Source organism: Enhydra lutris, unplaced genomic scaffold, assembly GCF_002288905.1.
Source record: "Enhydra lutris kenyoni isolate GAN:26980312 unplaced genomic scaffold, ASM228890v2 scaffoldscaffold40, whole genome shotgun sequence".
In the NCBI taxonomy this organism is placed as follows: Eukaryota; Metazoa; Chordata; class Mammalia; order Carnivora; family Mustelidae; genus Enhydra; species Enhydra lutris.
Genome location: NW_019154124.1, coordinates 7077460 through 7091561, shown reverse-complemented (window position 1 = coordinate 7091561; position 14102 = coordinate 7077460). Strand labels below are relative to the sequence as shown.

Here is a 14102-nt window from a genome sequence, read left to right as displayed (position 1 = left end):
GGAGAAAAGAGAGCAACCAAAATTGGTACCTTTAAAAAAGAATTAATTGAAAAACAAAAACAAAACAAAACAAAAAACCCAGCTCTTTATCTGTGTGAAATATATTCTGAAACAGCAGTCTTGTTGAAACACGTACTGCCTACAGTGTATGAACAGCATTACATGAAACATTTTTTTCAAAAAGGCTCAAGGAAAACATCAGAGAAAATAATTCCATTTTATAATTTTATCACATAGATTCTTCTCAGTAAGTTTTTCAATCCAAATTTGGAACTCTTTCAATGATTGTTCTTTATCCTCATTCAAAAGCTCAACTGCTTTGCTTTGTGTTCATTCAGAACTGCCTCAAAACCTTAACATTAAACGGTGGCGTGTTTTAAGTAGATTCACCACAACAGCTGCTTTAATGGAGTTTCTACCTGTGGGAGCTGTACCCCTTAAAATCTGTCTTTGCCTACTGAAAAATAAATTTCACTTGAATATGGCTTCATACTTTATCATATACTCAGCCATGACTAGAGGAGAGAAATTTTCTGCTGTAGAAATGTTTCAGTTACTATTGCCAAACAAAACAAAACTACAAATTTGGTAACATCCTAACTAGAACACATGGATTCAAATGCTCATTGTTTCTTCCTAAGGAGGGGTTTTTCAGTCTTTATGGTGGGCAGAAAACGGTCCTCCAAACCTAATATAGACCTCAAATAAGAAAAAAACTGGTAGCTTTTCATTAAAGGGAGCTAATTTCCATTACCTGGCTGTTATTAAAATTGAAAATATTGATGTTATTTTTTAGAAGTCCGAGAATAATGTGTATAAAATCAAGTCTTTAATCCAAAAGCAAAAGCAACGTAAGCCTATGATACTATAATTAATATGCAGACTACAGCATTAAAAATCTTATCAGAAAAGGAACAGAGTGGTATGAGAGATTTAGGGTCAATTTATTCTGATAGCATGCATTAAAAAAATGTATTTCCTTTCATTCACTCACCCAATTTTGTTTAAACACCTACTGTGTACCAAGCACTGTGTGATTCAACAATGAGCAAAAGAACACATGGTCCCTGCTTCTACACCTCTTTATGGTATCACTGGGAAAATAGCTCTCAGGCATTTTCCTAAACTTCAATTCCAGTTATTATGCTCAGTGACATAGGTGAATACCCAGATGACTCATCCAACACCCTATTCTCATGGATTGCTCACTGTTTTCTTCACTTCTTAAAATCCAGGGACCTACAGCTACTCCCATGGCCACGGCCTAGACCTTGTCAACACGCTGAACTGGTCAACTTCTGAACTGAGTCTTCAACCACAGCTCCTCTTACTGGGTGTCTCAAAACTTCAATTCTAAAATACTTCTGAACACACCCATCCTTCAATCTATAGTCCTTTCTTCGTTTCGTTCTCAATCTAACACATCTAGATGCTTACCATATCCATTATTTCTTGGCCTCTCCTGTCCCTTGAATAGCAACTATTTATTGAGCACCTACACTGTGTGACTTTGGGCGCATTATTTAATTCCAAGCCTCAATGATTCTCATCTACAAAATAAATCTATACAAAATACATCTCATTGTCATAGGTTGTGAGAATTATGTGACATAACGCATCAAGATTACTATGCACAGTGCCTGCCAGACAGTGAATACTTTTTAAATGTTTGCTATTACTTATTACCACAACTAGATTCCAGAGAACGTCACACAAGTGTGTGGACTGGCAACCACAAATTCGTGGTTTCAGATTCCAGCTAGACCCTCAGCAATATGGAATGCATTCACTGACTTGAATACATGCATACACATACTTTCCATTGCCCACCAGTGATAACTTCAAGCCTTCACCACCATCTACAAGCCCCCAATCCTATCATCTCACTTATTGTTAAAAGACCTCCTGCACCCTGAAGCATCCTACTTTCCTCCGTGCACTTCCTCCTCCTCCTATCTCAGCAGCAGATGTGTTCTCCTACTTATCGAAGGCAAAACTTCCTAGATATGCTTTCCCTCCAGCACTTTAAGAAACCTCACTCAACAACTTCTCCAGTATCTCTTCAGTCCTTCCCTCCTGGTTTTCCCCTATGTACACATACACTTAAATATCTCACATCTCGGGGAGTAGGGACCAGAATATTCCCTCAATTCTATTTCCCTATCTTTTAACAATGATTATGGCTTAATTTGTAGCCCAGATTTTTAAATTTTAGGATATTCGAATTTATCAATCTCTTCATTTTTTATATTTGCTTGAGTTTTTTGTATCTTCTTTAAAAAATTCTTCTCTTTGGGTGCCTGGCTGGCTCAGTCGGTTAAGCAACCAACTCTTGGTTCTGGCTCAGGTCATGATCTCAGGGTTGTGAGATCAAGCCCTTACATTGGGATCTGTGCTGGGCGTGAAGCCTGCTTGGGACTCTATTTCTCTCTCTCCCTCTCACCTGCTACTCACCTTGTCTAAAATATAAAATGAAATGAAATGAAATAAAATACAATATTCTTTTCTTACCAAGAGTAACAGATTTTTCTCCTATATTTTCTTGTAAATATTTAACATGTGCTTCTTCACATTTAGGAACTATCTGGAATATATTTTTGTGTAATCATTCGACCTACAACTATATACTGAAGAGTCCATCCTTTCCCCACTGGTCATAATGTCACTTACGTCATATATTAGAGGAACCCATGTAGACATGTACTACTTCAGGGTTTTCTATTCTGTCCCATTGGTCTATTTGTTTACATACTGCCTTGGGTCTGCTTGGACTGCTATTAACAAAATACCATGGACTGGATGGCTTAGAAACAACAGATGTCTATTTCTCACAGTTCTGAAGGCTGGGAACTTCAAAGTGCCAGCAGATTTGGTGTATGATGAGATCCTATTTCCTGGTTCAAAGACTACCCTCTTTTTGCTGTAGCCTCACATGGTGAAAGGGGCAAAGGAGCTCTCTGAGGTCTCTTTACTAGGGCACTAAACCTACTCCTGGGCACTCCACCCTTAAGACCTAATCACCCCCAACCAAGGCCCCATCTCCAAATATCACCTTGGGCATTAGGTCTCACCATATGAACTGACAGGTGGGAGGGGCTGGGCATTCAGGCCATAGCATACAACTATACCATACTACCTTTATTAATTACTATACTTTTAAAGTAAATTTTTATATGCAGTAAGGGAAGTCTCCCTGTTTCCAAAATTGTTTTAGTTATGCTCAACATTTTGCTCTTTAATGTAGACTTAAAATCAGTCTAAGTTCTACCAGATAGAAAGACAAACATAACTGGTAGGATTTTGAGAGAGAAAAAGCAGAGATATTGGGTATCTCTGACATGTTTCTGCATTTAATAGAAATAATCCTAAAATTTCATTATTAAATATGATAGGTTTTTAGAAGGTTCTTTGGTAGCTACCTTTTAGCAGGTTAAGTAAGTTCCCCTCCTACTTTAATTTTCTAAGAGCTTAGTTGTTGGTTTTATTAGGATTTGATGAGAAGTTACATAAGAGAAAGAAGAGGAAGAGTGAGAATTTTAAATGACCATGGATTTCTGACTGGTGAGTGGATGGATGAAGAGGTTATTCAATAAGATTTTGAGAGCTACAAGAAAAACAGATTTATGAGGGAAGATGGGGTGTTTGGTTAAATCTGAGATACTGGTGGGACATTAAAAAAAAAGATATGGCATAGACATGTGCTGTCCAATACGGCACCCTACTCACAGGTTGCTACTAGGTACTTGAAAAGTGGCTAGTCCAAATGAAATGTGCTCAAAGGGCTCACAAGAGATTTGAAGATGTAGTATAAAAAGAGTAAAATATTTCATTAATATTTTTCATACTGGCTACATTTTGAATATACGGGGTTAAGTGAAATACATTAAAATTAATTTCACCTTTTTAAACATTTTAAAGGAGGCTACCAGAAAACTCAAAATTATGTATGTGACTCTCGTTAGATTTCTGTTGGATAGCATTGCTAAAGCTATTGAGAGATAGAAATCTGATACTCATGAGATATAGATTTGTGAATTATGGCCTTACAGGTAGAGTTAAGGCCACGGGTGCTGATATGACCATGAAGTATGCTGAATGAGAAAAGGACTAATGCATCTAAACACAATCTGACTTATAAAACTCCATTTACCAACAACTTCTCAGGAACATAAGTTTGCAAGGTAAGAGATACAACCATAATATAAATACTGAACTTCTATGCTCCAATGAAGCCAGAAGAAAAAAAAAAAAAAAAATCACAGGAATACTATTTTAATTGGATGTAAGCTTTTTTTCACCTCTATAAAATTTGTACATACATTCAAAAACGCTGGACTGAGAGCCCCAAATAACCCAATACTTAAACCAACCTGATGAAAAGGGTCGTCTCTATATTCTTTTTTCACACTTGGATTAATTTGAGGATTTTCCATATCTGTCTCACTCGTACAAGATGACCGGCATTCTGCACAGTGTAACAAGTCTTCCCATAATACATCTTCTGTTTCAGATTCTGGCCTTGTACTCTCAGAATCCTGTCTGGAACTTGAACAGCGAGAGCTGCAACTAGTACCCGATTTAGGGGCATCCTGAAATCAAGATATTCTTTGACATTAATACAATTTATGTACCCTTTCCAACTCAAAGGATTCTATCAGATCCATACATTGCTACTTTTTGCTACAACAACAAACACACTGTCAAATGACAGTGAAATAGAGAGCAAACATTAAAAATATGTTAGTTTTTAAGGAGTAACAAAATTTCCTCATATCAATATTTGAAAAAAAAAAAAAATTTATTTGATTTCACATCTCAGCTCAGGTGCTGTTTTGCATGCAAAGGTTGTGCCTGTTTCCTCCTAAATTTTTATACAAAGTTCAAAATTCAGGCAGGCAGAGACTAGCTTAGGTTTGCATGGCTATTATTTTATCAGGATATATATTGGTATTATATTATCATTGAATATTAACCAACCTTAACTAATGTGTTTAATGGAGTTATTTTCTTACTCTCTTTTTTTTTTTTCTTACTCTCTTTTTTTAGCAAGAGTAGATCTCATGTATCTACTGTTCTAGTTTTTCAAACAGAAGTTCAATAAATTAATGTAAAATTAATAAATAATCTATACCAGGAAGATAATTGTCAATTCATGTTTTTGAGATAATCTATGGTACAGAAGTGAAAAACTAAAAGGCACGAGTTAGGTAATTTCTAATCAATTTGCTTTTTTCCTAGAAGTTGTTATTGTACAAAATAAGTACTTTTGAGTAAAAGTTTCATTTAATAATTCAAAATAACTTTTACTGAATAAAGAATGGTAACAGCCATCCTTATAGCCAAGTATGCTGAAATTTTCAGATTTATCCTCTGTCACTAAGATTGTGAGTTTTACCTTTAAAATGTTTTAGATGTATCCCTTTCTTCTGCTCATGATATCACCAGAGTTCCAGCTTTATCATCCATGCCTTGTTTGCTATAAAGAGCCTCCTAATTGACCCCTATCTGAAAGGCCTTCCCTACTTTCCAAATTAATCTTCCTAAAGTGAGCTGGGTTTTTTGTTTGTTTGTTTGTTTGTTTGTTTTCCCATTTCCTCTGACCAAAGTCCTTCTTTGGCTTCCATCACTCTTCTGGATAAAGTTCAAACTCCTTCACCAGCAGCCTTGTCTTCAAATGTGCTACTTTTTGACTTTGTTCTCCACTCGTCCCTACCACAACCTTCTCCTCCAGTGACACTGGGCTACTCCCTGGCCCCTAAACACAGCTGGTTCTTTGTCCCTCTAGCCTCTGATTAGGTGTCTACCTTGTATCCTACCTTCCTTTACAGCCTCCTCACCAAGTGTCAGGAAAAGACCATTTCTATCCCTTTCTAGCTGGCTTACCTTGTTTCTGATCCTTAGTTTAATCTTCTGGTAATGGGAGATAAAACTATTTTCTTAAAGATACACTGAATATTAAATGAGGACTGTAGCTTTTAATACAAACCAGGGGCTCCACAAATGTTAGTTTTGAAGCCTTCTATTCAGAGTGTTCCCTTTGTCCCTAAAGTGAGGTATTATTATTTATTTTCATGACAATAAATTTTACACTGCTATTCAGCATCTATAATACTATGTTATTAAATGTTGATGTATTTAATATTCTCAATAAGTCGTAACTCTCAAATACACTGTAAGTCAACGGAAGACAAAAACCAATTTTTTTGCCACCTTTACCATACGTAACAAAATATCTTGAATGAATGAGACAGGTGATTGATAATTTACTGATATTAGAATGGGATACTATGAATATATATTTAGTGTGTTGATTAGGGATTTATTTGTGGGAGGAGAATTAGTTGTTTGAACAAGAAGTAAAAATGTTTTCAAAGAAAAGAATTTAAGAAAAAAGGTAAGAATGAGTCTGCTTTGTTTTATAAAAAGCACTCCAAAAATGTTTGATTCATTAATGTCAACCAGAGTACTTGAAGCATACACAGTTTTTATCACAACTGTTTTCATTAGATAGTAAGGTACAGAAAGTATTAAGTAACCAGTAAACAATCGCTAATTTAAAAAATTTTGGTAAAGCTAACTTATTATCTATGACTAATTTCTGATGCAGACTTGCTAATCAGATACAGAAACACAAGATTAAAGGCCTTATGATTATTTACTGAAACTAATGGGTGATTTCAGAGATAAGGAAATATCTTTCTTTATAAAAGTATCTTGTCAAATACTGATTAATAAGTGGGCCACTTTACAAATGTAAAATCTAAAATTTATGACTTATAACCACTTATATGTCAAACAGAATTTTGCCTGTAACATTTAGGTGATTAATGGTCACTTTGAATTTCACTAAAAACTGCTGAAAAATGGCTAAAAATCAGAAATTTTTGGATTAAAGAAAATAGCCAAGTTAACAGATCATTTAATTTGGTTCGGTCTGCTTATTTTAAATCTTTAGACAGATAGTTAAAACTGAGCGAATTAAGGGGAGAAAAATTATTTGAAGGGAAGAAGAATTTATAACATCAATGCTTTGTGCCAGGCAGTTGTGCATAATCTTATTTAATATTAACAATCTGATGTGGGCAGTCTTCTCTCTCTACTGTACAGACACAGAAACACAGACTCAGAGAAGTTAAACAATTTTTCCAAAGTCACTTAAACATTCTGAGTCCAAGCCCATGGTTTCTTCATTATGCTTCCCAACAAATGCTACCTCCATTAGAGGAAAAGCTAAGTTTCAATAGGGAACAAAAACTGAAAGATACTTGTAGAGTTAAACAAAGCAGGAGAGAGTAGGAAATAGGGTAAATGCTTAAAGGAAGTTATTAATTCCACAGGATACCTCTTATTCCAGATAATCAAATAACTCCACCACCATCATCCAGGAGACTAGAAGACTAAAAGACAACCAGATATACACAGCAGATAGCAGAAAAGGGAAGAAACTGGGGCAGGGGTCGGGGTGGGAGAGTTGAGGGGTAGAAGGAATGGGGGTTAAGTGAAAGTCTACACACTAAATGACAAGATCACCACGTCATACCCCCAAACCCCTTGATGCCAAACACCACGGCTGCCTAGTATAGTATCTACTACTCCCACACCACCAGAAGATTGGATGATTCTTCCAGAAAAACTAAAAATCCCTAAAAGTGTATCTATAGACACTGACATACGGGAGGCTTAAAACAAATGGCTGTGCCCTAACTAGTCAATTTATGGTGAAGACCACGAGTTCTACCCAGACACAAAGTGCCTTCCAACATGCTTTCTTTGTGTCTCACCCTTAAAGGAAAAATATCACCAGTAATTTGAAGTGAACAGAATAATAAATACATAAAGTTGTAAAAAACACTACAACACTGTTCTATCCTGTCTCAATATTACTTCTTCAAAGGAGTTTTTCTTTTGCCTTTTTTTTTTTTTTTTAGATTTTATTTATTTATTTGACAGAGAGAAATCACAAGCAAGCAGAGAGGCAGGCAGAGAGAGAGGAGGAAGCAGGCTCCCCGCCGAGCAGAAAGCCCGACGCGGGGCTCGAACCCAGGACCTGGGATCATGACCTGAGCCGAAAGCAGCGGCCCAACCCACTGAGCCACCCAGGCGCCCCATTCTTTTGCTTTTTTAAAATACCCTGAGGTTAAGCTTGATTTGAGAATCAAAATCTTCTTGAACTGAAATGCAGCTTTTAAAATATTTTCTAGTCTAAAGCTCCCTACTTTGCAGATAAAGAATTTGAAGACCAGGTTTTATTTTTAGGTAGTCTTTTACATCATTAAAAAAAAAAGCATTTAAAACAATCAATGCCTACTAGCTAATTAACGGTGTTACTTAGCTTGAAATCCAGAAGATTTTAGGCATCATATTTATTTAAGAGATAAGGTCAGTAGGATACTGATCTGCCCTTCAAGAATCTCAAGAGTACAACGTATAGCTGCAAACCAAGAAGGGAAAGATTCTGGGGTTAGCAAAGTACCTTCAAAGCCAAACAATTTATCTATTGGAGAGTGAAGACCTCCTTCTATAGAAGGCCCTAAATCCCTTCCAGTACAAACTGGCTTCTGACTGTACTTAGTGTAAGACTGAGAAATTCACAAGACTGAATTTCACAAGGAACAGGGGACAGTATATCAGATGATCTCGGTGAAGGCAATCAGCAGACACAGTGGCATTAGTTGTGTCTAATGGCAGCCACTGAGAGAAGAAACACAGCCACAGTCACCGCTAAGATTGCATAGAGATTCCACCACAGAGAAGACTGTATGAAGAACAAGTAACTCTTCTCAGCTTAAAACAATCAAGGTATTCACACTCCAGCACAGCATAATGTATGATTTTTCAAATCATCATTTGCAAATGATGCCCTACATCATCAAGAAAAAAAATTCTAATACAGTCTAAAAAAGAGAAGGCAATGTTTATCAAAAAAGTGTCATAAGTGACATTTGCCTTCAAGTGAGATAATGAAATGTTCTGTCCTTAGAATAAAAAACTGAAAATACAATTGAATGAAATTCTTTTTCTATTGAAATGGTTTCAAGAGATGTGATAACTTCAAGAGACGTGATAAAGTTATAAAACTGTTTAGAGAAAAACAAATATTTATAAAGACAGAATCGAAGAAACAAGAATTGAATTTTATAGAATGGGCAACTTAATAACTAGTGATAGTAACATGAAGAAAGTCACTTAGAATAACTCTGCTATGATCCAGAAGCTATAAAGCCTTTCAAATTGTGAAAAAGACTAACACAGGAGTTCACAAAGTCTCTCTAGGATGGCTATCTTTAAAAGTAAACAACAAGGGGCACCGGGGTGGCTCAGTGGGTTAAAGCCTCTGCTTTCGGCTCGGGTCATGATCCCAGGGTCCTGGCATCGAGCCCCACATCGGGCGCTCTGCTCAGCAGGGAGCCTGTTTCCTCCTCTCTCTCTGCCTGCCTCTGCCTACTTGTGGTCTCTATCAAATAAATAAATAAAATCTTTAAAAAAAAAAAAAAGTAAACAACAAACTGAACGTATGAGTCTTCAGAGATATTGCACAAAATGAATACAATGTGTAGCACTCTGTCGTGTGTAATACCTAAATCTAAAACTGTTACTCTATAAATCCAGATCATATAACAAGATAATTGATACTGATGGGAAATATTTACTTCGATAATTATATTCAATTGTTGAAAGAAGTTGTAAATTAGTAACTCATAAAATAGGTATGTATGCATATACATAAGGATAAAGTATATACCTCATTAGGGTAATGTTTCTTATAATGGTGTGACTTTCTGTTCCGAAGAATGCTCTCAGAAGTCCTGTCCACATGACGGCGTAAGGGGTACCCTGTTTCAGGACCTTCCTCACTGGAGACTTCATCAGAGACATTTGTTATTGTCCTTTGAGTATCCTAAGTTGGGAGTACACAAAGAGAATTACTGATAATTTATGACTGTAGCTTTAAAACTGTAAAATTTTAAATTATATGTACATGCAGGTACACCTTCAAATATCTTCAAAAACCTCAAAGTGATTGAGTAGTATTACCTGATCTTCTTTAAAAATGTCTTACATTAGTGACTGTACTGTTATTTCAACTTTAAGAGTAATTCAACAGCCATTTGTCAAATACTGTCCTGTAACACTTCTGTTCAGGAAAGGATTTGAAATAGCTTAGAAAATTAAGAATATAAAATAGGATAAAAGTAAAAAAGAGACTATTTAAAAGAAGCTGAGAAAAAGGAGATGAATTAATTATAGTATTTCTACAAACCCCAAATGCCATCAATGATTTAATAATGACACAAGGCAGGAAGAAGTGGAGTTGTATATGTAACACAGACAACATTATGTGCATATCAATTTGTATGAGACTTCCAGATTTTGGAAATTCTCAAATTGAGAGCCCCAGAGCTTAAGTTTTATTGCTATTTTCATGTTCCTCTCATATAACTTTACTAGGTAACAAATAGCTAAAAATGTGTTTGAAAGCTGTATGACTAAAAACTAATCTGTTGAGTGATGATATTGATGTGAGACTCACATTATCGGAGAGCTAAATGCTTCAAAAATCTAAATTCAGAGTAAGGGATTCTATTTCACTGCAGCCCCATGCTATTAATTGTATAACTACTGGTAATGAAAACACATGTATTGCCAAGTAGTTTGCACATACTTAACTCAAAATTGAAAAATCAACACAAATGTTCATGCTCACATTTCTACATGTTAACAGAAACATTTTTAATTTGTTCATAATTTTTTTTACTGTAAGTTTTTTTTTTTTTTAAAGATTTTATTTATTTATTTGACAGACAGAGACATCACAAGTAGGCAGAGGGGCAGGGGAAAGCAGGCCCCCTGCTGAGCAGAGAGCCCGACACGGGGCTCAATCCCAGGACCCTGAGATCATGACCCGAGCCAAAGGCAGAGGCTTAACCCAGTGAGCCACCCAGGCACCCCAATTTACTGTAAGTTTTTTTTAAAAGAAAAAACTATTTAACCCAAAAAATTCAGTGAAACCAAGACAGAGATGATACTGCATTAGGCTTTGTTACAATAAATGCAGGACTGGGGCACCTAGGTGGCTCAGTGGGTTAAGTCTCTGCCTTCAGCTCAGGTCATGATCCCGGGGTCCTGGGATCGAGCCCCGCATCGGGCTCTCTGCTCAGCAAGGAGCCTGCTTCCCTTCCTCTCTCTGCCTGCCTCTCTGCCTGCTTGTGATCTCTCTCTGTCAAATAAATAAATAAAAATCTTTAAAAAAAAATAAATAAATGCAGGATTTCTTTACTATTTTGGAAAAGTAAACAAATAGTTGTTATTCTTAACTATATCCTCAATAAGATTTTTTTTTCCGTATTAAAAACAAATGTGTTGACCACAAAGGTAATGAAGGTAGGAAAAAACAAGGTAGTATCTTCTTATGGGGAATAAGAATGAAAGGACAGATTTCTAGTTCAGTTTCTAAAGTAATGTAGATGTTCCATTAAAACAAATTCGCACACAAACACAAATGAGGAACGAGAAGACAAGGTTCAACAAACATCAACTATAAATTATAAAGTGCCTTAGCATTTTGGAAAAATTGGAGCATCAATCAATTCAGAAGATGCCATGTTACACTGGAAATCAAATTTATTCATGTAAATCATTTATTTGATTTCCAATTTTATCAGTGTGATGTGTAATGGCTCACAGAATAAATTCTGGAGCAAATACAGAATTCAAAGGTGATTCCAATGTCTAAGTCACTTTCCATTCATTGATGTAAAATCATACAAGCAAACTTTTATTTTTATTTTAATCTTTTTGGTGTGTTCAAACCTGTTTTATTTATCTTTTTAGTTCTTTTATTATGTTAGTCACCATACAGTACATCATTTGTTTTTGATACAGTGTTCTAAGATTCATTGTTTGCATATAACATACAGTGCTCCATGCAATACGTGCCCTCCTTAATACAAGCAAACCATTTTAAAAATCACACTTACTTTGCTGGGAATGTTCCTCAGTGTTCCTGGGTGCCAGGCTGCCTCTTCTGGTCGAACAGTTTCACACGGAGGTTCATGGCTTTGGATTCCCTCTTCACTGCTTTTAACAGTCTTTTTCCCTTCAAGGGATACATAGCCATTGTCAGTCTCCGTTGATTTATCAATTGAATTCTTTGCTTTCTTTGATCTAAAAAGAAAAAATTGCAAAAGCATGTTATGTGGACTTGCTTATTTTAGATGCGTTACTGAGAGAAATTATGATCTGTTAATAATTAAATCTGGTAGTTATAAATCTAGTAGTTATTTCTCAGAATTTTAATGGCTACCTTATTTTTTTATAATAAGTAACTTAGAAATATAATACTTATGGGGTGCCTGAGTGGCTCAGTGGGTTGAGCCTCTGTCTTCAGCTCGGGTCATGATCTCAGGGTACTGGGATCGAGCCCCGCATTGGGCTCTCTGCTCAGTGGGAAGCCTGCTTCCCCCCTCTCTCTCTGCCTGCCTCTCTGCCCACTTGTGATCTCTGTCAAATGAATAAATAAAAAAATCTTAAAAAAAAAAGAAATATAATACTTATCATATAAAATAAATCAATAATTATAAATCAATGTCCTCATTCAGCTTACCTGATAGGTTTTTAAGTCTTAACAAATAGCAATTCTAAGAGACATGCCCTAACTTACCAAACGACTCTTGGTCAAAATCACTTGGTCTTTGTGCAAAATCTATGATCAAAATTTTGCCAGTTTTATTATGGTTAACAATGTACTGTAAAGTTTTATTTAAAACACTGTTTCTGGGGCACCTGGGTGGCTCAGTGGGTTAAGGCCTCTGCCTTCAGCTCAGGGTCCTGGGATTGAGCCCTGTGTCGCGCTCTTTGCCGGGTAGGGAGCCTGCTTCCCTTCCTCTTTCTCTGCCTGCCTCCCTGCCTACTTGTGATCTGTCTGTCAAATAAATAAATAAAAATCTTTAAAAAAATAAAACAGTTTCTATAATTATTAGATTAATTTGCAGTTAGTGGTTTAACTTGGTTTTAACACTTCCATTTACCCAAGTACTTTTAGTATATATATATAAATATCTGATAAACTCATTTTAGTGTACAAAGGAGCCATAGGACCTACCCTAACATAAAAATATGAAAGAAAAGGAAAATTTTATAATACAAGTTTCTAAATAATGGAAGAAGTAGAAATGAAGAAAACCAAAAAAATAAAGAAGTAACTTCTTTCACCCACTGAAATAGTCCTGAAAAAATAGTACTATCATGTAGCCATTAATTACCTAAAAGGCTACAAATGACATTCTTCATTTATAGGAACTTAATTTTTTCAATATACAAAATACAACATGGAAAGTAATAAATAAGACATTTTGATTAATAGGCTAAAGCTTGAGGGATCTTCTTCAGAGACTACAGTGGGTGAAAGAATAGCTATCCAAAAGAAATGGTTAGTAGAAATACAGTTTAAGCCCCACACAAAATTAAAATGTGCTCAATGCAGATTAAGTTTATCATGAAATTTATTGAAAAGCAATTGCATTTAACTTAAATAAATCCCCTTGAATTTTCTGCAGAGTACCCATTTTGCAAGAAAAAAAAAATTAGTATATTGCCTTCATACAAGTCAAAAAAAACAAAAGTTTCAAAACGCAGAAAAGAGGGACACCTGAGTGGCTCTCAGTTTGTTAAGTGTCTGACTTTGGCTCAGGTCATGATCCCAGGGTCCTGGGATGAGCCAGAGTTCGGGTGGTGGTGGGCGGGATGGGGGGGAAGTCCCTGCTCAGAGGGTAGTCTGCTGCTCTCTCCCTCTGCCTCTCTCCCCACCCATGCTTGCGAGTGCTCTCACTCTCGGAAATAAATAAATAAATAATCTTAAAAAAAAAAAAAAAAAAAACATACAAAAGAATTACCTTTAACGCTAGAGTTACTCAGTCCTACTGGAATCTTTTAGAACTGTATAGGACCTTAGACCTCACCTATTTTAAATGTTCATTTTGGAAACAATGGATCAGAAATATAAAGAGGTCTAAGCAACTAATGTAAGGTCCCACAACCACTTAGAGGCATAGCTAGCACTAGAATACAGACCTTCTGACCATGAGGTTAATTATATTCTCTGT

The 14102-nt window shown here is 35.9% G+C and overlaps 1 protein-coding gene across 2 annotated transcripts in view; it reads right to left on the bottom strand.

Annotated features, from left to right (window-relative positions):
• The window catches only part of LOC111155289 (putative homeodomain transcription factor 2), a 93839-nt gene that overhangs the window by 19739 nt on the left and 59998 nt on the right, over nucleotides 1-14102 (bottom strand). For both annotated transcript variants that reach the window (XM_022515428.1, XM_022515427.1), the window contains 3 exons: nucleotides 11979-12165; nucleotides 9743-9898; nucleotides 4371-4589 (listed from right to left, as the gene is read on the bottom strand). In XM_022515428.1, coding sequence (XP_022371136.1) covers nucleotides 4371-4589; nucleotides 9743-9898; nucleotides 11979-12165 — 562 coding nt within the window. The remainder of the gene's footprint in view (nucleotides 1-4370; nucleotides 4590-9742; nucleotides 9899-11978; nucleotides 12166-14102) is intronic.